This window comes from Pistacia vera, unplaced genomic scaffold, assembly GCF_008641045.1.
Source record: "Pistacia vera cultivar Batoury unplaced genomic scaffold, PisVer_v2 Contig140, whole genome shotgun sequence".
In the NCBI taxonomy this organism is placed as follows: Eukaryota; Viridiplantae; Streptophyta; class Magnoliopsida; order Sapindales; family Anacardiaceae; genus Pistacia; species Pistacia vera.
In genome coordinates, this window is record NW_022195467.1 from 539098 (window position 1) to 566367 (window position 27270).

General features: G+C 38.4%; 1 protein-coding gene across 3 annotated transcripts; it reads right to left on the reverse strand.

The window, feature by feature from the left end:
* Window positions 1-13632: 13632 nt before the first annotated feature.
* LOC116123103 (CCR4-NOT transcription complex subunit 10-like) lies at window positions 13633-22295 on the reverse strand. 3 transcript variants are annotated; one of them, XR_004126998.1, is made up of 7 exons: window positions 21792-22294; window positions 20119-20205; window positions 18290-18472; window positions 18081-18167; window positions 17930-18001; window positions 13964-15984; window positions 13633-13869 (listed from the first exon to the last, which is right to left on the reverse strand). XR_004126998.1 is itself a non-coding variant. In XM_031408893.1 (6 exons), exons 1-6 carry the CDS (start codon window positions 21969-21971, stop codon window positions 14029-14031), a joined length of 2562 nt encoding a protein of 853 aa, XP_031264753.1. In that variant the 5' UTR covers window positions 21972-22295; the 3' UTR covers window positions 13633-14028. The 3 variants fall into 3 exon arrangements, 2 of the variants coding, with proteins under 2 accessions (XP_031264753.1, XP_031264752.1); XM_031408893.1 differs by having other exon boundaries at window positions 13633-15984; window positions 18290-18469; window positions 21792-22295; XM_031408892.1 differs by having other exon boundaries at window positions 13633-15984.
* Window positions 22296-27270: the final 4975 nt, after the last annotated feature.

Consider the following 27270-nt stretch of genomic DNA (forward strand, 5'->3'; position numbering starts at 1 on the left):
CTCTTTCTCTATTGGGATTGTGATGTTTGGCATATTGTACACCATTAATTTTTGTGAGATTGTTTGCATGTGCGTTTTATTAATTAATTAATTAATGTCTTTGACAAAGACGCATTAATCACGAATGATTTTCTATCTTACTTTAATTAATCTTAACATTAATTTCTTGAATGGTCTTTTTCTTTTTCTTTCTTTTTGTTTTTGTTTTTGTTTCATGGGTAATATTTTTCTCTTTTCAAATTATGTATAATAGTGAAGTTTGATATTAAAGTGTTCAGAAAATTAAATTTGACTACTATAACTAAAAGGTTAGAATTGATCGAAAGAGAAAAGCTAAAGCAACCCCTAAAGGCTGGGAGGGGGAAGGGATACATATATACAGTTACATTTGAACTCAAATAAGGTCAACTTCTTGATTCGGGAGTTATGGGAAATTTTATAATTAAATATCTCTAAACTTTTCGATTAAAAAGAAATCATATATACCGTCAAACTTCTTTATATAAGAATAATATTTGTACAGTCATAAAAAAACTACAATCCCGACTTGGGATAGTTATAAATAAGAATAACTATAAACTCTATATTGTAATAAATTATAGTTATTCTAATTCTCATCTTAAAAAAGTTGTTTTCGCATAATAATAATTATCTGTATATTGTAAAAAAAACATATGCTATATTATATTAAATGTTTAAGATGAAATAAAATATTTATCTAAAGTTATTTGAGATAATTATTTATGTTTTAAAGTTGTTACCACATCAAATTACAAGCTGGCATAAATACTTTCTTGTTGAAACTAAAATATTTTTAGTTTCTCAAGCATTCAAGTAGGGGTGTTCAAAAGTGGTTAACCGAACCGATTAACCGCTTTTCTAAACTGAACCGAAACCGAATTGGTTTTAGGGAAAACCGATTTTTCAGTTAACCGAAAAACCGGCTAACCGTTTTAAAAAAAGCAGTTAACCGGTTTTGAATCGGTTTTTCCTTTTTTTTTAATAAAACTTTTTTTTTTTTTAATTTTGTCCTAAATTTAATTGTAAATATAGACAATACATTGGGAACTAAGAAAAAATTTGGGTTGGGATTTTAGATTGAGTGAATTAGAGATTTATTTTAGTTTAGGTTATTCTTTATTTATTTAATATATATATATTTGAAAAACTGGTTTTCGGTTAACCGTTTCTAATTTCTTTCGAACCGGTAACCGAACTGAAAATTTGGTTTTTTGAATTTTTCGAACCGTAACCGAACCGTTTTTTCGGTCCGGTTCGGGTAGCGGTTCGGTTTGGTTTTTGCATTTTTTTGGACACCCCTACATTCAAGCATGTTTAGAGCCTCTTGGCACAAATTTTTTTTGTATTTTCATCCTATCATTCTTAGGATTATTTTATTTTTCTTCTTATTTAATTACAATTGAAATCTTAATATATATTAGTAAAACGTGAATTATAAAATAAAAAATTACAACAATAATTTTTATAACAAAACGTTTATTAAATTATAACTTCTTTATAATAATAAATTAATTTGATCTCACCGTTATAAAAAAGATGACCCAAGAGATAGTTGGTTTTGAATTTCCAATGGGCTGGGAGGATTCCCACCCAACTTAAAAGTGTATTTATAAAGTGTGTAATGATTGAGACTATGAACGCGGAGCCTTTATTCTTCGTTCGCGTAATGCTATGCTTACTCAGGATCTTACTAACCATTTTACTATCCTTTGTTAAAATTGGTACCCATACTATGCTTTATATTTACATAGGATAATAAGATGATTAGTAAGATCGTGAGTAAGCATATAATTATTGCCTTCCAATATCGATCCATGAATAGAAATGAGGTGAGAATCCCACAATAGGACCACAGTTTGTTATGTAAAAACACACACACACACACACACACACACATACACACACACACACACACACACACACACACATATATATATATAATATATATATATATATATATATATATATAATATATATATATATATATATATATTATATATATAATATAATATAACCAACTGTTTGATATGACATGCAAAAACTAATGTAAGAAAAAATTAAAACAGATGTGCTCACAACCTTACAGTATATATCATATCATGTACTGTGAACCTGAAGATAAGTGGCACATAGAAAAGTGTTGACAGTAGATGCATGTGATATCATGAAACTTGTCTCAGTTAAATGAATCAATCAAGACTACACATAATGGAGACCTTATTATTATTTCATTATTAGCAAAACTTTTGTGATAGTCGTGTCGAGGACAAGGAACCCTTTAGCTTACAGGATATAAAATATGTTTTCAATTTTCTTCATCACCTGATAGGGATTGTTGATGCGTAATTTTTATACTAACTAAACGCACATATGAAATACTGACCTGGCCTAGAAGATACACGTAAATATAAAAGATAATGAGAGTAAATGCAATGAGACAAGCGTTTTTAAAGTGATTCAGATGTTAAGGAAGCAAGTCCTACGTCCACTGTTATATTATTAATGATAGAGATCAGGTCGCATGAGCTGACTGACTTACAAATGATGGTACAAGAAAGAGAAAGCTTTCGTATTACAGAGAGAATAGCTAATCAAGAGAAAAATGTGCGAATCCCTTAAATGAGAGAGGAGCTCTCAATTTATAGTGGGATGGATTAAGGCAATCATCACTGAATCTGTGAGTTCGTGGGATTATCCATGCAAATCCTTCTTTATGTCACATTGCCCACCTTCTATAGTGATTTGCGCGATTTGGCTCAAGGATTGGACACGTGGGATCACCACAGCTCCTGGCAGGTCTGGCGCGCACCCACTATTCTGACAGAAGCAGACTGCGGGTGAACCCATGTTCTGACTTTTGTACGCTGACTGGACCTTATGTCAGCCCTATATTTTTCGGGCATAACAGAAGTGCCCTAGTTTTTAAGGTTTGAGAAACTCCAGTGCTAGACTAGCTGGGGAACCTGTCGGAGTACCTGTAGACAATGGTCTACACTCTGCTGGAGTGCGGACTCTCGAAAGCATTTGAGCAGTCCGTAGGATCCAGCGACGTGGACCTAATGTCCACATCTGTTCAGCACTTAAGCAAGGTAAATGAACTGCCCTTGGAGAGGACTTCCTTTAGTTTCCTTTGATAAACTTGTTATTTTTCCTTGTTCGCAGGCCCTGCTTACCATGCAACTGTCCCTGGAGAAGGTTCGGGTGGGAACTGCGAAGGGAGAGGTCACACTGAAGGAAGAGAACACGAACCTCAAGCGAAGTTTGGAAGCCGCCGAAGAAGAAAGGAACCTATCCTTTGAGTCAGCGAACCAATACCTGAACGAAAGAGATCGGCTCTTCGCATGGTGGATTTCCAAAAAGCCGAGCTCGAGAAGCATGGGGAGAAAATAAAAGAGCTTCAAAGGACCATAGCCAGACTCTCCAAGGCGTCGGAGAGAAGGACCAAGAGCTCAAAGCGGCCACTACGCGGGCATGGAGAGCAGAACAAGAGAGGGATGCCTTAGAGAAGCAAAAGCAAACTCTTGAGGCTGAACTCCAAACAAGTCAGGGGAAGGTTGCTTCCCTGACCGAAGAGATGCTGAGGCAGGCAGTGGAGGTCGAGGAGAAGGCTGCCGAATGGGCGATCGAGTCTATCTATGACTTCCGACCAAAGAATCCGACCCTTGATTTGTCTGATCTCCTAGAGGACTGGCGAGACACTCTCTTATCCATGGCGCGAGAGGATGATGTAGCAGCGTCCGCCTGAAAATCTGATTAGACAGAGGGTTTGGGACATGCCTTGGAGAAACCTCCAGCCGACCAGCTCTAGGACGATGAGGTCGGTCCTCGAGGAGTCAGATTAGGGCTAATAGTCTTATCATTGCCTGCTGTACTCTTAACATTAATGAAATACATTTTGCTTTTACAACTTTTGTTCGCTTTATTATATATGAGTACATTCTAATTGCTTACAGTATTGGAACAAGTCTATGCGAACAAGGTTATACATTTATACGAACAAGATTATATGCAGACTATTACAAGTGAACAGAATAACACTTTACAAGGAAATAACTTACAAAGATTAAAAAATTAATTTACAAGGAAAACTGAGTTTGGAATTACTGATAGTAAGGTCGAAGATGCTCAGCATTCCAAGCTTGGGGTACTCTGAAACCATTCAGCCTTTTGAGATGATAAGTCCTCGGTCTTATCACTTTGTCGATGCGGTATGGACCTTCCCAGTTCGGTCCTAACACTCTCGCACTTGGTTCCTTAATACCGAGAAGAACTTCCTTTAATACAAGGTCGCCGACCTGGAAGTCTCTTTGTCTGACGAAAAACCTCTTTACGCGTTGCTGATAGGCTGATGTTCTTAGCGAAGCCTTGCTGCGATGTTCTTCAACAAGGCCCAGACTTGCTCCCATAAGCGCTTCGTTGTTGGCTTCATTGTACAAGTCCCTCCGCAGCGAACCAGTTCCTACCTCCACAGGGATCATCACTTCGCAATCGTATGCTAGCGAAAAAGGGGTTTTTGAGGTAGAGGTTCTTGGAGTTGTCCTGTACGCCTATAGGACTTGGGGGAGGTCGTCGGCCCAATTCCCCTTGGCTACGCCAAGTTTGACTTTCAGGGTGTGCTTGATGGTTTTGTTCACAGCTTCAACTTGACCATTTGCTTGCGGTCTTGCGACTAGGGCGAATTTTTTATGGATACCTAGCTCGTCGCAGAACTACTTAAACTCCTTGTTGTCGAACTGTTTTCCATTATCCGAGATGAGGGTATGAGGGATTTCGTAGCGGCACACAATATTCTTGAAAACGAAGGCTTTGAGCTTTCTGATCGTAATTGCAGCTAGTGGCTCTGCTTCCACCCATTTGGTGAAGTAATCTACTACGACCACGCCATATTTGACTCCCTCCTCACCGACTGGCATGTGGCCAATGAGGTCGATTCCCCACATGGAAAATGGCCAGGGGCTGGTCATTTTTATCAGCTCGTGGGAAGGAGCTCGATGTATGTTCGCGAACTGCTGGCACTTGTCACACCTCTTGACAAAGTTGTAGGAGTCTTCTTGGATTCGGGGCTAATAGTACCCTTGACGAACAATCTTGTTCGCAAGAGATCGTGCGGTGGTGTGCTTACCGCAAATCCCTTCATGTATTTCCCTCATGATGTAATCTGCTTCGTCGCTGGTTACACATCGGAAGAGAAGGGCGTTAAACCCTCGCCTGTACAGCTGGTCCCCGATGAGGGTATAACGAGCAGATCTTGTTCGCAGAACCCTTGCCTCGACCTTGTTGTCAGGCAACGTCCCATCCTTGAGGTATTCGAAAATAGGAGTCATCCAGGAATCTGATTCTGTTACATTCACGGCCTGTTTAATTGGGCTGATATTGGGGGCCTCAATGAATCTAACAGGAAAGCTATCCGGTGCTTTTGAGTCCAACGATGAGGCTATCTTTGCCAAGGCGTTTGCCACAGAGTTGCTATCTCTAGGAATCTGAGTGATCGCGAAGTGCTTGAACAGCTCGAGTACGGCCTTAGCTTCTTTCAAATAACGGATCATATTTTCTTCCTTGGCTTGGTACTCTCCTAAGATCTGGTTGATGACCAGCATGGAGTCGCTGTGAATGTTGATCACTGTTGCTTCCATTTCTTTGGTCAACCGCAATCCGGCGAGCAGAGCTTTATACTCGACCTCATTGTTGGTTGCCTTAAATCCGAACAGGAGGATACCGTGAACGCGAGCCCCTTCGGGGCTCAAAAGGAGAAGACCTACGCCAGCCTTCTTTCTGTTCGATGATCCAAAGACGTAGAGGCGCTAGGTCGATAGGTTCTGAGCAATTCCTTGGATGGCTTCGCTGGGCTATTGCTCTAACTCACTTGGAAGATAGGAGAATTCTGAGATGAAGTCAGCAACAGCCTGCCCTTTGATAGTCGATCTTGGCTTGTACTTCAGATCAAACTGACTCAATTCCATGGCCTATTTAAGCAATTTACCTGATGCCTTTGGCTTTTGGAGGACCTGCCTAAGCGGGTAATTAGTCATCACATTAATTGTATCGGCGTGGAAGTGAGGTCGCAGCTTTCTGGAAGCAATCAGCAGGGCATAGGCTAATCGTTTCATTTCTGGATACCGCATCTCGACATCCAACAGACGTTTGCTCGGGTAGTATATTAGCCATTGGACCTTTTCCTCTTCCTGAACTAAGGTTGCACTGACCGCGAACTGAGAGACGGACAGGTACAGGAGCAGGATCTCTTGCGGAAGAGGCTTAGACAGGAGAGGTGGCTTCCCGAGGTGTTCTTTTATACTTTGGAACGCCTGTTCATACTCAAGAGTCCACTCGAACTTCTTATTGGCCTTCAAAACGTTGAAAAAAGGAAAACAACTATCTGTTAACCTCGATATGAAGTGACTTAGTGCCGCTATTCACCCATTAAGGCTCCTGACCTACTTTTTGTTAGTCGGGCTTTCCATATCGAGGAGAGCTTAGATCTTTTCGGGTTGATCTCTATTCCCTGTTGGTTAACCATGTATCCTAGGAACTTGCCTGAGGATACTCCGAACAAACACTTGAGGGGATTCAGTTTCATTCTGTACAATCGGAGGATGTCAAACATCTCAGCGAGATGCGCTATGTGATCTGCAGTGACATGGGATTTGACCAGCATGTCATCTACATAGACTTCCATTGACTTACTAATCTGGTCAGAGAACGTCTGGTTAACCAATCATTGGTAGGTCGCACCAGAGTTCTTGAGGCCGAAGGGTATAACTTTATAGCAATACAGTCCCCGATCTGTAATAAAAGATGTATGCTCTTCGTCCAGTTCGTACATCAGAATTTGATTATATCCCGAGTATGCGTCCATAAAACTTAGCAGCTCGTGCCCCGAGGTGGCATCCACGAGCTGGTCTATTCTGGGAATGTAGAAGTTGTCTTTTGGGCATGCTTTGTTGAGGTCACTGAAGTCGACACAAGTTCGCCACTTGCCATTGGGCTTCGTTACCAGAACCGGGTTGGCAACTCAGGTCGGATAGAGTGCTTCTCAGATGGACCCGTTTCGGAGGAGGTTATCCACCTCTAGCTTTAAGGTGGCATATCGCTCCAGATCCATCGCTCTTCTTTTTTGGTGAACTGGCTTGGCTTCGCTGCCGATGTTCAACGCATGGTAGATGATATCCAGGCTGATCCCGACCATATCTGCATGCAACTAGGCGAACACATCGATATTTTCCTTGAGGAAGCTGATCAGCTCGGATGCGAGTTGGGGGTAGAGATTACTCCTAATCCTTAATACTCGGCTCGGTTCGCTCAGGTCGACCGGTACTTCGGACAAATCCTCAACTGGCCTCTGGAAGGGCTATCTTGAATTCGAGGATCCATATTATCCTCGGTTGGACCAGTCTATGGCTCGATTCAGCTGATCGCTATAGTCTGGCGGGGAATGCCACGCGAGATACCCTTCCCTTTACACGTCATCTGCACTGCTTTTATGTAACAGTCGCAAGATACGCTCTACGATCCAGTAACTTCCCCTATCCCCGTTGGGGTGCGGAACTTCATCTTGAGGTGGTATATCGAAGTGACTGCCTTGAAATGTCTTAGTAGAGGTCGCCCCAGGATTCCATTGAAGGCAGATGGGCAATCCACGACCAAGAACTCAATAACCTTAGTCACTTCGTCATAGTCACCTAGCGTGATTGGAAGTTGGATCGTTCCTTTGGGGATCAGGTGGTCCCCTGTAAAACCATATAAAGGGATCGAGGCGGGTTTCAGGCCGGCCTCGTCCAAGTTCATTCTTTCGAAAGCAGACTGGAACAGTACGTTCACATCACTTCCGTTGTCCACTAGCATCCTACAGACATTATGGCGCCCTATAAGGGGTGTGATCACAAGAGCATTGTCGTGGGGGTGATGTAGATGGGCTGCATCCTTTTCGGAGAAGGTAATTGGCTCCTCCTTGCGAACCTTTTGTGGTCGCTGCGACATGTTCATTACACGGATTGGGTCGTGATGGGCCTCGTGAGCATATCTTTCTTGGGTACCTCGTGTGTTTCCCATGAGGTCCCGTGAGGTGCGGCCCCCCAAAGATCAGGTTGACACTACAATGTCTTGTGCGATCACGAAGCTTCTTTCTCTGCTCCCCCTGACTTTTCTCTTGCGCAGAAGCAGAATCGTCAATATACTACTTGAAATGCCCCTTCTTGATGAGCTCTTCGATTGCCTGCTTGAGAGCTCAGCACTCATCGGTGTGATGCCCATTATCCCGATGGAAGCGATAGTACTTTTTATTATTTCTAGTTGTCGCGGGAGTTTAAATGGGCTCAGGCTCTCCGAGCAGGCTGGCTTCTTCGGATTTATCGAGAATAGCCGATACAGATGCATTCAGAGGCGTATATTGGTCTCTATTGCGATCGCGACAAGGGATAGGAGCATAGGACTTTTCGGGCTCGTAGCGAGGTTTTTTTCCTTTTCGCTGATCGTTAGCAGCCCTTCCGCAATCAGCTTTTCTGCTTTCCCCCCGACCAGACGTACTGCATGAAGCGTTAGGGTCGCGATGGCGAAGTGCCGCCAATGAATTTTCAATCCGGAGGTACTTCTCCACAAGTTTATAGAATCCGATGAGGGAAACATCGTCCTTAGCCTGTAATTCTTTCCATAGGTCGGTCTATGGACAGACTCCCGCTATAATGAGGGTCCGAATAGACTCTTCGGGAGTATGAGCCACCTTGTTAAGTTCTCTGTGGAAATGGTCAATGTAGGACTGGAGGGATTTATCACTTTCTTGCCTTATATTGCTGAGGTAGCTCAAAGGCATTGAAAACTTTCGGTTTGCTTGGAAATGCCTTAGGAACGTCGCGCTCATCTGAGGTCACGAACTGATCGATCCCACTAGGAGCGACCTGAGCCACCGTTTGGCATGAGAGGTCAAAGTCACTGCCAAACAATGACATTTTGCTAGATCTGAGACCTGGTGAAGCTCCATCAGGTTGTTGAATTCATATAAATGATTTAGCGGATCAACATTTCCATCGAACGCCCACATGTCGGGCATCCTGAATCCCGGTAGGAGTGGAGCGGCTAGCACTTCGGGAGAGAAGGTAGACGCAGATGGACCTGCCCTTGCTCATTTTGCTGAGCTCTTAGTCGGTCTAGAGCTCGCTGCAGCTCCTCAATTTGTGGCAATGGAGCCACTTGGGGATTACTTTCACCCATGCGAGTTCGACCCTTGCGATTATGGTTGAGAAAAGTCCGGAGGTCAGGTTCCTCTTTGCCTCGGCCGACGGTCCCGGCCATTCTCGACACACCCTGGCTAGAGGCATATGATGGCGATGAACGATGCAGGGTATTTTCACGACCTTCGCGGTGGTAAGAACTACCCCACGAAGTGTGGGAACCTCTCGCACAATGACAATCTGGATCGTTTTGCTGGCGGTGGTAAGAATCACCCCGCCCAGCGCTTTTACTAGGGTGTACCTGCGACGTGGCATGGGACAGCTTGGGCCGCGTCCTTTCACCAAGTCTTAACGAGACTGGTATTCTGCTTGGGACGCGGTCGGTGTTCGTTGGCCCTTTGGAGCTCGTAGGTCCGTTTTTTGCCACTTGCTTACCCTTTCGTCTACACGCTGTAGTGCTTGCAGCACGGGCTATTTCCCTTTGCCCCGCTTTCGTGCGACCTGCAAGCGTTTTTGGTGGTTGCACCGCCCCAGTTGACTTGAATGGCACGCTCTAGTCCAAACGATCCAACCTTTGGTTGACCGTTTGGAGAGTACTGTCAAACCTCTCTAGGTAACTTCTAATGGCAGGGTTAAGTTATGAGCTTGATGGGATATCCCCTGCAGCGCCTTGCGGAACTGAGGGTATTTTGGAAGAGGTACCCCCCTAGACTTGGGGGGTTCCTTCAGCACCCTGGTTGGTTTGCTCAGTTTCAGGTTGGCGGGCCATTTGCTGTTATAGGACCAGTGGGTTAGAGATTCTCCTGATGAAGGATGAACACTAAATCAGGCCCTCCTTCTAGCGCCAAACTGTTGATGCGTGATTTTTACACCAACTAAACGCACGTGTGAAATGTTGAGCCGGCCTAGAAGACACACGTGAATATAAAGGATAATGAGAGTAAATGCAATGAGACAAGCGTTTTTAAAGTGGTTCAGATGCTAAGGAAGCAAGTCCTACGTCCACTATTATATTATTAATAATAGAGGGCATGTCGCATGAGCTGACTGACTTACAAATGATGTTACAAGAAAGAGAAAGTTTTCGTATTACAGAGAGAATAGCTAATCAAGAGTAAAATGTGAGAATCCCTTGAATGAGAGAGGAGCTCTCAATTTATAGTAAGATAGATTAAGACAATCATCACTGAATCTGTGAGTTTGTGGGATTATCTGTGCAAATCCTTCTTTATGTCACATTGCCCATCTTCTATAGTGATTTGCGCGATTTGGCACAGAGATTGGACACATGGGATCACCACAGCTCCTGGCAGGTCTAGCGCGCACCCACTATTCTAACAGAAGCAGACTACGGGTGAACCCATGTTCTGACTTTTGTACGCTGACTGAACTTATGTCAACCCTATATTTTTCGGGCATAACAGGAATGATGATGTTCGTATTCTGCCAATAGACAACTAATGTTTTTCTGAACAGATTAAAGAGAAAAAGTATTGTGAATGGAGACCCCAACAAGATAGGGCCATGGTACATGAAGGTCATTTGTCTCTTTCTCTCCTCATAACATGTAGTGTCTGTTGTTCATGGCTTCCTCTTTCAACAACTAGAGATTCCTTATATAGTAACTATCTTTGGTTAAACAATTGCCTCTTGACTTATCATGGCAAAAGAAACCAATCAGCTACCATTCATTCTAAAACTAAGAAATGTAGGAGCCACATTATACCTTGTGATTTTATTCATTGCTTTGTTCCTAATTCAATCTAGCATGAGAGAGAATATATACTATAAAATGTTCCTTTTTCTTTCCTAATTTAATCAGTTTTGTGTTTCAAAGAAAGAGATTCATGATAAATAGGTAAGAGAAAAGAAGTCAAAATTCATGTTTAATGTGCAATTTATCTCTTTTTTTTTTTTTTTTTTTATTTCAAGCATGAAATTTTACCTGCATATATACAATCAAAAGCAAATTGTTTTTGCCCTCGAAATCAAAGCAGTCGTCTCAGTCTAATTTGGGTTTTGATTCCTTCTCATACGAATTCTACAATGGAAGAGCCAAAGTAACATAGAAAAGTTGAAAGAACAATAAAATCGCCATGGGATTGACAGGAAGATAAGAAAAAAGGGAATGTACAAAAATGGACAGAAAAACAAAATAAGGAATTAAGAAAATGTATTAAATAAAAACGAACTCATTTATGATCACAATAAAAAATGTTACATTTTAAACTTTAATATGAGGTTGTCGGAGTCATAAAAATAAAAATTCAAAATGGCGAATGGAGCCAAACCTCGGATGACAGGCACCTTTGGACAAATTTGATTTTTATGCCACAGAAATCAAATCAGCTACAGAAATGTTTTTTCAATTCAGCAAATCAAATCAGCTACAGAAATGTTTTTTCAATTCAGCAAATCAAATCAGCAGTACTTGATGGATCAATGTTCTTGCAGAAAATAATCTGTTTTAGTTTTATTGAATTCAGCTTAAGAGTCAATATTACTGTGCATGCAACAACGACATCTTTAATCGTGGTCTGATACTGAATATTACAAACTCAAAGATAAAATTCACTCCCAAAAGTCTACTTATAAGAGGAGGATGTCTAAAGATCAATAAATCATCAATTAAATCCATCACCCAAGATCCTAACCAAAATTTGTTATTCAACATCTTTTATATGTTATTTTAAGGGTGCATTTAATTCAAAAATATTGTATTATTAGGAATGTTATATTAATAAAAAACTAGATTAGTTTAAAAATTATTGAAAATGTTTAAAGAAATGTGTTTGTTTAAGTTAGAATAAATTGGTGGGTATGTTATATTGATATGTTTGGTTGGAAGAAATAAATTGATTGGTATGTTATATAGATTATTAAATTATCCTCCTTTTTAAATATTAATATATTATTGTTTTTATTATTATTTTTTGAATCATTTTTTTTAACTCCCTACATTTGAGATTTTGCTAAAACACCCTAACCACATAAAAATTTATTTTTTAACAAAATCACCCCCATCCATCCCAAGCCACTGTTTGTCGTTGGCCACCACAGTCGGCTGTCGTTTAAATTCATTGGAGAGGCGCACGAACGACCGAATTTGGTCGACCATGCACTGATCTGGTCGTTCCTGGCTAGATCAATGGCAAAAAATGGCTAGATCTATGGCTATTAATAGCCATGGATCTAGCTATTAACGGCCAAATCTATTCTGGCGTCATGCGGCATGGATCTAGTGTTTCCGGCCAGATCTACGACCATTTGGCTCTTTTCGGCCAGATCAACGCATAGCGACCAGATTCGATCGATCATGCGCTTTTTCGGCAACGTTAGTTGTTGACGGTGGTGGCCAGCGGCCGACGTTGGTGGCTGGCGGGTGGTGGTGGCTTGGAATCTGTTTTAAATATAAGGGCATTATTATCCAAAAACTTAATTAATTAGGGATAAAATTGTAATAGAAGGTTCATGCAAATTAATTTCAAAATAAGAGTATTATTGTAAAAAAAAAAAAATTAATAGTTAAGGGTAAAATTGTAACAAAATTAAAATTACCAAATAGTTTTAAAATACCTAAGAAATTGGAGATATTTAAATTACCATCTATATAACCAACAATAAAATTACCACCTATATAACCAACAATATTTACTATTGGTTTTGAAAGATTACCGAAATCTTATGTTACTGGAATCTAAATAATAAAAGATACATTGTACAAAGGAAAGAGATAAGAGAAGAAAGAATCAAACACAAGTACACAACGATGTATAATGGTTCGTCCTAACTCGGCCTCCAAGCTATATGTCATTGGAGTATTTCACTATCCACATTGGTTGATTACCCAACCAACCAAAATCCGAAACAAATAATTTTTCTCCAAGTGCTAATAAACCTTTACAAAGATTTTGGAAAAGCCGAAAACCCCAAGAGTGAAACCTATACTCTTTTACAATTTGAGATTTGATTACTGAAACAACATAAACCCTTTCAATAAAGTGAATGAACATGCGTTTGGCCCAAGAAAAACCCAATTTACAAAGATTATAAGCGTTGTCTGTAGCAAGGGTTGGTAAGAAAGAGAAATATACAAGTCAAAGCTCTTTGGATTGATTGACTGCTTTTCGTATGGGGGTTTTGCAATAACAGCAGTAGAGTTGAATCATTTAAACGGCCCAATGGGACCATGAACCTGCAGGACTCCAATCCGATAACCAACAACCGTAATCTTACCACAAAGCTTCATCTTTTCCCCTGAATAAGGCCCAAGAGTTGGAAAAGCTTTCCATTATAAAGCTAATAAAGATTCTTTCAAACTCAGAGGACTCGTGAATTCGTTAAAACATTTCACAGCCATTAAGCACTGCATTTCGTAAGAACATGCGTTGACGTCATAAAGGACATAAATGTAAAAAAGAAACCCAACAGTATGAACAAAGAAGTGTGAGACAGTGCATCGCAATTGCGACAAAAAATTTAACTTGTAATTCAAATCCAAAATGAATCTTTCTCTTTTCCTGATTCAATCTCAAGAAGTGCTCATGATCTTTCTATTCTTCTTGAATACCAAATGGATTAGCCACTAAAACACAATAAATCCGAACCAGAACTACTACATCTCAAAGTAAAAGGTGGGCATCCGCTATTACCAAAACACTCGCTCACCGTGGATTAATGAAACCTAGGATCAAAGATGAAAAAAAAAAAAAAAAAATTTATTCTCTGAAATGAACTATATATATGTTACAAATCCTTTAGAAGGATCGCTGATCTACCTGTTAACTAGCACCAAAGGCGCGTTGGGCCAGACACAAAGAATTAAAAACCACTAGTACAACCATCAGCAAGACTTACTCAACTGTAATCCACTGGGGAGGAACCTCACGTGACTACAATGTTTTAACCTGGCAATAGCTTCTTGCGACTTGCCAAGCATGAGATCAACATAGATTGCAGTCAGGGTGGCTTCTGTGCTTCTGGGTAATAGGGACAATGCTTGCATCACAAACTGATGGGCCCGATCCAGTTCTCCTTGCATTGCATACATTGCAGCAATATCTGCATAAAGGGTTCCACGTGCCTCTTCTGGCTTTGGGAAGATAACATCTTGTGATTCATCAGGAGAAGAATTCTTAGCAGACACCAATCCTCCATTTAACTCTTCACAATCAACACTTTTCTGCACTCGCCATTGTTCACAGTCATCTTGACTGAATGGTAAATCAACATGATTACCTCCAGACAAATATTTTGAGAAATGCTCTGCAGCTTCTTTAGGCTTGTTCAGTAAGCAAAGCGCCTCTGCTGCATATACATGACCCAAAAAGACGTAAATTCTTGAACAATCTGGAAGCTCCAAGAGAGACCTCGCAGCAGCAAGGGCCTTCACAGGATTTTCCAGTTCCAACTCTACATATGCCAAGTTTGCAAGAAGAGTTTGCTTAATCATCTGATTTTCTCTTGTACAGATATGCTCATAACAGGACACAGAATTCTGTATGATCTCCAGAGTTGTTCCTCCTTTTTGCTCTTTCACATCCCCATTTGCAGTAACCTGACTTAAGCCTACTGGCATCTTGGAATCAATTCCAAGTAAATTTTTGTGGTTTGAATTCTTTGAAGATGCTGCTTCACCAGATTCATTTTCCTCCACAGATGCATTAGAGGGCAAACCAAACTTCGAATAACTTGAGTCAGAAAAGTTCAATAAGTGCAAGGCATTAGTGAGACACTGCCGTGCAAGAGATATAGAAAGCTTAGGCTGCCCATCACTGCCAAAAAATAAGTCCTCTTTCTCTACAGAATCCACATGCCCATTTTTAGAAATACCATCCTCTATTAAAAGATGCCTCCATTTCCCTTTCCCAATAACATGAACTCTGACTTCTGATCTGTCAGATGGAGGCCGACCTGCCACAATTAGTCCCTTTTCCAAAGCCATTAAACAGCATTCTGCAAGTCTAAGCCACAAGAGAGGCCGTTTGTAGAAAACTAAACTTGCCTTCTGGAAACAGCGAGCAGCTAGAATTGGTTTCCCACAAGCCAGATATTGCACACCACAGTTATAAGTTATGAGGAGAGATTTATCCTGAGAGAAAGTTAACAGCTTAATCGGCTTGTCCTTCCGAAGGATTGCAGAATTACTTAGTGCCTTGGAAAAGAAAACTGATGATGTATGGTGCTTGATGAATTGGTAGTAAATGCACCCAAGATTGTTGTTGAACATACTTGAAATACCCATCTCTGTTCGGTTGCTTGATGCCAACAACAATTTAATAGCTTTGCGGTGGTTCCCACGAGCATATTCAAGCTGGGACTTCAAGAAGAGAGCCATGGATGAATCCCTCCCACGTGCAATGTTCATAGCATGCTTGACTTCACGTTTAGCTTGCTTCAGGTTCCTAGTGAGAAGAAGAAAGCGAACCTTATAGAGTTGCAACTTGAGCTTCAGATCAACAGTAGAGATAGACTTATCAACTAGGGTCCTTGATAATTCATTCGCAGATGAAAGACCAATCGGCCTTGTTAAATTCTGACCACTGATCTCCAGTGTCGACAATGCTAACACTGTATCATCCTCAAGTGTCTCCTCTGATAAAGTTCTTGTTAAAGGATTTTCAGCGGCATTTACACTAGCAGCTAAATCCGAATTAGAACCATCTGCAGCTGATGAACTGGCTGGAACAGAGGAATATTTTGCAAGTAGATTAGCGGATTGTTGCTGTGCCATGCTTCCAGTGTCACCTTGACTCACACAACCAACACCAAATGCTTTTTCCAAGTAAATTAACACATCCTGGACATCAAGAATAACAATTGAGAAGATTTTAGTATGAAACCAATGAAGTAGACACAAAAACTGCAAGAAAACAAGATATTTGATACAAAATAAAATTCATCCATTATCACAAACCAGAAAGATTCACAACAAATATGAAGATCATCGCAAACAGGTATTCTCCCTACACATCGACTAAATATCAAAAGAATTATCATCTATCTCTTTCCATCACAGAAACACAAAATAGTAAGAAAAAAAAACCAACCTTAAAAATTATTTGATTAAATAATTTTCAAATCACCTCAAGTACAACCCATAAAAAGCGAAAGCCATTGAAAATTAAAAATCATGAAGGAGCCCAAAAAAGCTTCTGTGCATATAAGCTCAATATCTATGGAATGGTCCAGCAAGTTTTGTTAATAAATTGCCTGGAACTTTAGGTCATCATAAATCTGAACAACAATTTCGTTACTTGATAAAAGTTGACACCTTAAAGTTTACAAACCATAACTAAAGGTACTAGTCGGAATAGTTTTCAACAAAATTACTACTAGACATCTGCATATTGAACTCATCGACTTACACTAGTAACATTCACTACTTCAACAATGAGGACTAAAGTATTAGAGATTACAACCCAAAGTCAAAAAATTGATTAAATTAAATGAATACTCATCTTTATCGGAAAATGATTTTATAAGCAACCTTTGTTTCAAAAAATAACTTCACACTATTCACTTAGAGGTAGCAATGAAATGAAATGGGGAAAAAAAATCAAGATCACTGTGAACCAAATTTAATCCATACACATAATCCAGCAAATCATGACTCCCATCCTTCAAGAGGCCACCATATTGTGTCAAACGAGGACATAAATAATTTTTTTTTTTTTCTCGGTAATATCCAGATGAAAAAAAGATATTTACTCCTTTCTACATTTATTAACACAAAAGTAACGCTATCAAAATTTCGAAAGGCAAAGAGCTAAAAGTCCAATATCATAGCCTTAAAACATTCCCGGCTAGGAGCTACTTGCTAAAATAAAATCAACTTAACAAGAAAGCAGAAGATCACACATCTTAAAATTCTCAAATAGTGAAATCCATCATCAATCCAAGGCTCACAGCATTACACAACCAAACATATGAACAGTTCAATGAACTTACAATCTCAAGTCATCTAAAGTACTAAATTATGACCTTATGGTACTCATCATCACTATACATAAGTTAGATGGAGGCCTCTATATGCTCTTTACAATAAAAAACTAGACTCAGCTTCACACTTATCCTTTCCAAAATGCAGTTATACTATAATTTCAGCATCCAATGATTATAAACAAGGTACAACACTCATGTCCTCTTTCCCTCAATGCAGAATGAACATGATCATGCAACAAAACTTCTTTTTCCTCTTTTTTTTTTTTTTTTTTTTTTTTTGATAACCAAAAACTCCTTCGACCTTCCTCATGTTCACCAAGCTCCGAATTTGGGCTACTTCCAAACCCCATACAAATTATATAGCAAAAATGGCGCATCCCAATTGCACATTACCAGTCAACACAAATTTCAAAATAAACATGAGTATTCAAATACATTATCAACATCATTAAAAACTATCAAAACTGCATCTTCCAAAAGTACTACTTTATGGCAGAATGTTGTTTTCCAGGCCGTGTGAAAAAACAAGACCACAGTCTGGCATGATTTACAAAAAGATTCTTACTGCCAAGTAGATTCATTTCCTCCAAATTCCACTCATACAAACTTAAAAGGTAGAGGCAAGAATCATGACACCAAAACCTTCCATCAGATGGAGTACAAAGCTTAAGGATAACAATCCATCAATATTACTTCACATAGAATCATCTCATTCCTTAAACCAAGAATGGTGGAAACTAAAACACATCACAGAAAATTTCAAAGAAAGCAGAAATAACAATATGATCATAATTGCTTACAGCAGATCTTGATGCATCATGGCATGCAAGAGCAACATCAAGCAACAAGAGGCAAATTTGAAGAGCTGTCGTCTGCACATCAGATAGAAAAGCAATTAACACAGAATTACAGCAGCCAAACAGAACAGTCAAGAGGCAAAAATTACCATACCTCGTCTATCGGTTCAATATTTTGATATAAAGGTTCTAGTATCGATAAAGCCTTTGCATATTCATGAAGATGAAACCAGATAACCGCCTACCCAAAATCAATTTTAAAACAAACAAATCAATCCAAAAAGAAAAAAATTAAAATTAAATTCCTTTTTATTCAACAGAAATGCATCAATAAGTTAGCCACACGGATTCAAGCGAACATACAATGTTTAGTTTTGCCACAGAAGCGTCAAATTCATCCATGTAAACTAAACTGCCACTATTTGCAGCAGAAAATTGATGACCTGATGTGCCGCTGCCTTTTGAACCCAAAATAACTTTGTTTCCAAGATTGCTAGAATTCTCCACCTGTTCCCCAGAGGCATGTGCAAGTTCTTCACTTCTCTTCTAAACCAAGACCAATAAAGGAAAATCAGATGACTATTGATTACAATAGAATCGACATAAATATATTACATGACATTACAAAACTTTACAAAACAGAAAAAAATGAAACCATAAGCATTAAATCTTTCATAACAGCCATATGTATATTCTTATGAACTATCCTTTCTGATCGAATTTTTTAAAATAACACAGAAACAAAGAGTAACCTGTCATGAGAGAACAAGCACAAATGGAGAACATATAAACTGAACCCAGTAAAAATTCAAGTCCAAACTACATGGGGCTAGCGAAATCTCCCAGGACATCTAATCAGCTTCAACTTCTTAAAAAATATACCCCCATTCAACCAATCTAACTAAGCAACTCAGGTCAAATTTTAGCACATATAAACAGCAACAAAATCGGTGCTCACATTATTAAAAAAAAAAAATTCAGAAATGCACTGGGCATACATCTTAAGAAAACTGGATGAAATATAATAAAGAAAACGCAAAACTTTAAAATAATACAAATTGGTAATTTTGAATCCAATATCAATGTGCATCCTTATTGGTGCAAGATTTGTCTCTCCATTAGCCAAACAATATATATGGTTATCATTATATATATATATATATATATATATAAAGTACTTCTCACAATAGTATAATCACTTTCACATACGACCAACAATTCCAATGAAAGGGCTCCTCAACATGAAAATTGGCACACCACTATATCCTTTAAGTTTTAGTATTCACAAATTACTACCCCTTGGTATCAAACTCCAACAGACTAACATTAATTTTCTCAAAACCTATGCAAAGCTAATCAACTAACAGTAACATCTACCAACTGCAGGTTAAGAAAAAACAGAAAAAGGGGTCATTATCTAATACTGGTTGGCTAAAGTAAATTCTAGGACAGGAGAGACCTTTTTCAGTCAATAAAGAGTATCAAACTTGTCTTCTTTAACAGAAAAGAAGAAAAAATAATGATGTTAATAAGACACAAATCCCCAATTGCTTTGGTTGAGAAGATAAAGATATTTTTAATTTAAATCAATTCATGTTATTATTCATACAGAAACAGCCAGGCAGGCCAGAAAGCAAGCAAGAAATTTTTTCTGGTTTTATTTATTTAAAAAGAAGAAGTCATTCCACATATAAAAACAAAACACTTACATTCTCAGAAGAAAATACTTAACTAGAAAGAAATGATAAGCACACTACCATAATAAAAATTCTAACAACAGAAATTTATTTCCTTCTCTTTTATATAGATGAGAACCATCAGAAGCTTTACAAGATTTTTCAAATATTTAACAAAAGAAGGAAAAAAAAAAAAAAAAAAAGACTAGTTCCTGCACATTGTATTCCAATTTCTTTCCTGCGTTCATTTTCATTTTTCTGATCATGTGTTGAGGTCTGAACATGATAAGTTTAAAAATTGTCACAAAGATTGCTTAGAAAAGAAAGAAAATTCCAGAACATTCAAATAGGAAAAAAAAAAAAAAAAAGCGCTTTCTGCACACAAAAGAAAGCTAAATTGTTTGCTCTACAAAACATATCTTGGCGGGATGCATAATATGCACAAATCATGGATGATATGTGGATGTGTGAGTAGGTTCATACGTGTAAACCCAAATAGAAAAGATGGTATCATACCTTCACATTATTAAGTGCATCAAGCAACTTCTTCGTATCTGTACAACCATCCCGGAAGTATTCCGCAATTGCAATGTTATGTAGAATCTGATAAAACAGAACATCCTTTTATACATGAACTTAAAACATCCACCAAAGTGCAGTGAGAATGCAAAAAGACCATTTCAGCGATGCTATTATGTTAACTCTATGACCATGAAAACAACTATGATTGTGCTTTAGAAATAAACTGCACAAGCCGTATTGAATCAGGATAAAGTCAAAAATCAATTGCCACTTACATCAAAAACTTTTGAATAAATAGGGCAGCATATTAAGATCCCAACATCACAAAATCCAAATCAAAACATATTTTTAAATTTGTAACTATTTTATACCTCTAAAAAAAAGCAGATCATGGTTATGATACAGATAGATCTTAAAGTAGCCTACAATGTAAAAGGGTTTGCATCTACACAATGGTGGAGTTTATTCAACCACGTGAACCAATATCAAAAGTGGAATAACGATTGCATTTACACAATGGTTGAATAAACTACCATCAGGCATATAGTGCCACCCTTTCATCCTCATATAACACAGATATCCTTATATTATCGTATTAAAATTAGTAGTTAGATATATTTTACTTAATGAAAACTACCATTTTTCCTTTGGAAAATATCCATCTCAGCATGCAAAATGATTCATGACTTAATAAATGGTAATTGACATCAAATCCATCACATATACACTGCAAAGAGTTTCTCCTTGACTTCTTAAAAACACAAATAAAACTACAGTAGCACTTTTTTCCATTTCCAGTATCTCATGGAGCAATTGCTTGCAAAAATACCATACTCATCCATTTGCATGTAGGAGAAAATTAATAAATTCCAATCTTAATGAAAAACAATCAAAATCTAATATTCTAAAGAAAACACAATCATTAATAACATTTTGATTGTGGCTAGGATCTCTTTGAGACCAAAAAAACAAAAAGAAAACCTTTGAACAAATTTGCATGAGGAAAGCTATTATAGTATGCATGACCTCCTACCAAAAGAGAAAATGTTACTTTTCATAATAAAACCCAGAGAACAGAATCCATACTTTTTGGGTCCCAACATTGTTGCACTCAGCAGGAAATCAAGAATGCCGTAGACTAGTGGTTTTTTCTTTTCTCAGTCAATTGACTTCAACGAGTCCACCAAACTACTTCATTCAAAATAGTTTCTATTCAAAGCAGTTTCTAAGCAAACAGAAAACTTTCACTTCTGCTTATTAAAATCACGGTCCGTTTCATAACATTAACATTTTAATTAACTTGCATATGAGCTCACATTTAAAGATTTAACTTATGAAATACCGACATTAAAAAAATTTAACTTATGAAGTGCTCCAACTAAACAGAATTTTGATTAAATTATCATTCACTAACGACTAAGGGCCATTAACACAATTTATCAACTTGGGATAAACTGAAATCAAGTAGTGATACAACAATAAACCACTTATAGAACTCATATACATTTCTTGCTCTAGACAATAAAATATCACCAAAAGATCGAAACATTATCCACACGCACAAAAAATTAAAAGAAAAAAGATAGAAGCCGTGTCGGTTTAATTTTAAATATCGAAATAAATAGTAAAAGAAATGAATAATATTTTAAAAAATTAAAATAATTTACCTTAGGATCGTCAGGTTTCTTTTCTAAGAGCTGATTAAGTAAATCGATGCAGTCATCGAACTTGCGAGACTGAAAGTAGAGAGCGGCTTCTTTAGCTAAAGTGGCAGTGACGGAGAGAACGCCATCGTCGTCAGTGGAGTTATTAGCGTTGGTTGATTGCGTTGAATCTCGAGAATCCATGACCAGATCGACCAATCACACAGAAGAATCAGATAAAACCAGTCGAATCTTGATTGATAGATAGGAAAAAGAGATTGAAAAGATAAGATTTAAGAAAAGAAAACCCTAGGTTTTAGGAAAGAGTAGATTGATATTCATTGGGGTAAAATTTTGTTTTATTGTGGGAACCCTAATTCAAGAGAAAGACAGTTAATTAGAGGATGTAATGTGTCCGATTTGCAGAAAAAAAATTAGAAAAAGCTATGCGACCAAACTGGGGAGAAATACGGATACAAACGAGAGAGAGAAAGGGAGAGTTACTTTGGGGTTTCGAGTACAAATTGAGTTACTTTAATGAGAGTTTTGATAGGGTATTTTTGCAAGACCATCCTCTCTTGTGTTTTTCTTTTTCTTTTTTCTTTCATTTCTATTTATCAAATTTTATGGTATTTTTGTGTGCTTGAAGGGTTTGTTTGCTTCAAGTAATGTTTTATTATTAGAGAATGTTATATTATTGGAAAGATAGATTATAATCACTGCTTAATACTAGGATACTCATAAAAATACATCAGTAAAATACATGTATTGTGCTAAAAGTAGTTGGGCTCGAAAATTTTATTTTATTACATATAAACATTTATACAAACTAGAATATCATTTACAAAATGCCATTAAAACAGTGGACAGTGGAGTTATTGCTCCTCGCTTGCCGACGCCCATCTGACCGCGTTTTCACCTAGATCCTGCAACCACAAAGAAAAACAACGGGGTGAGCACAAAATAATGCTTAGTAAGTAAATTCTCTACTCGACTGTCCCCGTAACTCTTTCTCTTAATTCTTTCCTTACACTTTTTCTCATCTCATTTATTTTCTCTTTCACACAGCTCTCTTTACTTAACTTCTGCTATATGTCACGACCTCATCTTACCGGAGGCACGGTTGGATGGAGTTTACAAAGTAACATCCCACTCTTCGTGACTGTCGGGTGGAGTTCACAAAGCACCAACCCGCTCTTAGTGACTATCGGGTGGAGATCACAAAGCACCAACCCGCTCTTAGTGACTACCGGGTGGAGATCACAAAGTACCAACCCGTTCTTAGCACCAATCTGCTCTTAGTGACTACCGGGTAGAGATCACAAAGCATCAACCCGTTCTTAGTGCTCTTCTCATTCTCTCTACTCTTAGAGTAGTTTATTCACACAGTTCTCTACTTTTTCTCAAGCCACTTCTCAATGCACAATTAATGTATATGGATGGTTCATCTCTACTAATGCACTCATGAAATGTCAACATGCAATGTTGCAAGAATTAAGGTTTACTACTCATGATTCTCTTAGGCATTTCATCAAACAACTAGTGTGCATATATAAACTCTACTTTATCTATAGTTCTATCCCTCTCTTGAACCATCCAAAATGGGAGAAAACTCCCTCACCAAGCTATAATTCCTGTCATAACATAACACTTCCAAAGAGATTTCTCAATCTCCTCCAATTTCATCTCAAACTACATTCTCATCACACATCACACTTCTCATNTACAAACTAGAATATCATTTACAAAATGCCATTAAAACAGTGGACAGTGGAGTTATTGCTCCTCGCTTGCCGACGCCCATCTGACCGCGTTTTCACCTAGATCCTGCAACCACAAAGAAAAACAACGAGGTGAGCACAAAATAATGCTAAGTAAATAAATACTCTACTCGACTGTCCCCGTAACTCTTTCTCTTAATTCTTTCCTTACACTTTTTCTCATCTCATTTATTTTCTCTTTCACACAGCTCTCTTTACTTAACTTCTGCTATATGTCACGACCTCATCTTACCGGAGGCACGGTTGGATGGAGTTTACAAAGTAACATCCCACTCTTCGTGACTGTCGGGTGGAGTTCACAAAGCACCAACCCGCTCTTAGTGACTATCGGGTGGAGATCACAAAGCACCAACCCGCTCTTAGTGACTACCGGGTGGAGATCACAAAGTACCAACCCGTTCTTAGCACCAATCTGCTCTTAGTGACTACCGGGTAGAGATCACAAAGCATCAACCCGTTCTTAGTGCTCTTCTCATTCTCTCTACTCTTAGAGTAGTTTATTCACACAGTTCTCTACTTTTTCTCAAGCCACTTCTCAATGCACAATTAATGTATATGGATGGTTCATCTCTACTAATGCACTCATGAAATGTCAACATGCAATGTTGCAAGAATTAAGGTTTACTACTCATGATTCTCTTAGGCATTTCATCAAACAACTAGTGTGCATATATAAACTCTACTTTATCTATAGTTCTATCCCTCTCTTGAACCATCCAAAATGGGAGAAAACTCCCTCACCAAGCTATAATTCCTGTCATAACATAACACTTCCAAAGAGATTTCTCAATCTCCTCCAATTTCATCTCAAACTACATTCTCATCACACATCACACTTCTCATAATTGAAGTGTATTTAACAACCATAAAGCAATTATTCATCTCCATCTCAATTCTCAATAACATATCATCTAACATGCATACACAATTTCTATTAAATCTTTACTCAAAAGAGTTCTCAAATATCAACTTGGATTGGGATTTACTTACCTTGTAATAGAGAGATCTCACTAGCACTTTCCTTTCCTTTAGATTGCTTGTCTCTTCTCTACCCTTTAAACAATAACACCATCAAACTTCAATATACAAATATATGTAAAACTTCACATCTAAAGCAAAAATCGTTACCTTAGGATGCCTTAGATTAATTTTATACCCCAAACTACTCAAAAAGCCCTCTAAAATTCTTGAAAGGTTAAAGGGAAAGTTGAGAGGAAATGGAGAATGGAAGAGGCGGTGGAAGATGAAGAATGAAGGATTTACTAAGCTTAATCCTTTTTTAGCTCAAAATATCTTCATTCATTCCCATATTACCCTTGCTCTTTCTTAGAAATTCCATCCTTGTCCTTTGATTCATTACAATCACACCCTCACTCTAACATATTCTCCATAAAATTTCCTTACAATTCACTCCCCACTTTTCTTGCTAATTAGGGGTAGAATGGTCATTTTGCCCTTGTGGAAAAATATCTAGAAACTTCATTAAACTTTTCAACCGGCCCGTCACCGCGGTGGAGAACTTTCCGTCACCCCTACGAAGAATTACAGAACCGACACCGCAAATTACAAAGCCAACGTCACCGCGGCGAAGACCAAAATTCCAAAATTCGCCAAAACTCAACCAAAATCAAGGCAAACACTCAACCAACGGCCAACCAACGAAAATAACAACATACAAGCTCAAAAGAGAACACATCAACAAACATTCAAGCATACAACATAATTTACTATGTACCTCAAGTGGGGCGTTACATAGATTACCAGGGAACCTTTAGAGAAATGTGTTTGGTTTGTTAGAATAAATTGGTGAGTATGTTATAATAATATATTTAGTTGGGAGGATAAATGAATGGGTATGCTATGTAGATTACTAAATTACCCTCATTTTTAAATAATAATATAATATTATTTTTATTATTATTTTATTCTATTATTTTTTAAATTATTTTTTAACCTCCTATATTTGAAATTTTGCTAAAACACCCAGCCATATAAAACTTTAATTTGTAGCAAAATCACCCCAAGCCACTACCGACAGCCAGCCACCACCGCCGGCAGCCACTGTAATGGCCCATAACCGATTGGATCTGGCTGGTTGTACACCTATTAGGCCTAATCAAAGGTCCATGGCCAAAAATAGCTAGATCTGGCCGTGAAATGGTGGCTATTTCACGGTCAGATTATGGCATTTCACGGGCACATCTTTGGCCATGAAACGGCCAAATCTGGTCGTTTTCAGCATGGATCACAAATCCATGGCTGAAAACATCCTTACTAGGGCACGACCGGCAAGATCCTACCGATCTTACGCCGATATGGCAACTTTTGCTGGCGGCCAGCAGTGGTGGTGAACGGTCGACAGTGGTCTTAGGTGGCTAGGGATATTTTGTTAACTTTTAAACTTTTTGTGGCTGGGGTATTTTAGCTAAATTCTTAAATGTAAAGGGTCTGGGTAATTGTTATTTGGTAGACATATGAGGGCAAATGTGTCCGAAATGATAAAAGATTAAGGGCAAAATAGGGTCAAAATTAAGATTACCTTGGTAATCTTATGTTAACACCCTTTGGGAAGGTAATCTGATTACCCCCAATATTACCAATAGTAAACACTATTTGCAATAAAAGATTACGTAATATTTTATTACTTGACAACCAAACGAGGGAATCTTGAAAATTAAATAAAGATTACAGGATTAATCTTATATCACCCCGAACCAAATGCAACTGAAGTGTTTTCTTTTTTTCTTTTTTCTTTTTTCTTTTTTTTAAGTAAATATTCATTAGAAAAATGAAAAAAGTTTTCAAAGGTCATGTACAAATCAGAAACTACCATAGGACACTCCCTAGGTTAGGCACAAAAGAATCAAAAGTCACTAAGACTGCTAACTAATTGCTAATCTTAACAACTAATTACAAAATACAACGTAAGCACACCTCAAATGAGGCTGCCCAAAAGCCAAAACATAAGCACAAAACAAACCAACTACACCCCTAACCAAGTCAATCTGATAGGAATCAAGAAACATGAAAACAAAGAAGGTGAACAATAAACCTAGCAAAACAAGTCCAAACTCGCGAGTCGACCCATACCTGGGTAAAAAATACAGGGTATGAGTCTAATGTATTGGACCCGTTTTTTTGGACCGATACCCGACCCGACTCGTATTATTAATGGGTTATACAGGTAAACCAGTGGGTGCCCGCGGGTAACCGTTTATTGTTTTAAAAAAAAAAGGGATTTCAAAATTGAAATCCCTAACTAAAACAATTACTCTCATTCTCTCAACTCTCAAGTCTCATCTCATTCTCAATTTCTCATCCCAGTCCCAACTCCCACTATCGCCATCTTTGAACTCCTCTCTCTCACATACCATAGTCGCCAGTCGTGACTCGCCATCTCCTCTCTCTCACAAGTCACAAACCCCAGTTGCCACCACTTGCCAAGTTGCCATCTCCTCTCTCTCTCCGTCGCAAGACTCGCAACTCTCCTCTCTCACTGTCTCATATCGTCGTTGTCACTGTCACCATCATCATCATCATTGCCGTCAACATCTCTTCTCTCACACCACCATTGTAGATCAGTACAGATTAAAACAACAAGGTAAAGTGTGTGTGTGTGTGTGTTTTTATATTTAATTTTCCATTGACTGTGTTTTCCTTGGGCTTACTACGTACCTTCGCTGGGTTTTGTTTCTAGGAAAAGTCAGAGATTCATTATTCTT

Excerpts from the sequence above, each read along its gene's own strand:
- LOC116123103 (XM_031408892.1), bottom strand. The coding sequence starts at position 21,971 with ATGGATTCTCGAGATTCAACGCAATCAACCAACGCTAATAACTCCACT. Across the intron at positions 20,206-21,791 it reads AGAAACCTGACGATCCTAAG|ATTCTACATAACATTGCAAT; the intron begins GTAAATTATTTT and ends CTGTTTTATCAG. Across the intron at positions 18,473-20,118 it reads ATGCACTTAATAATGTGAAG|AAGAGAAGTGAAGAACTTGC; the intron begins GTATGATACCAT and ends GTCTTGGTTTAG.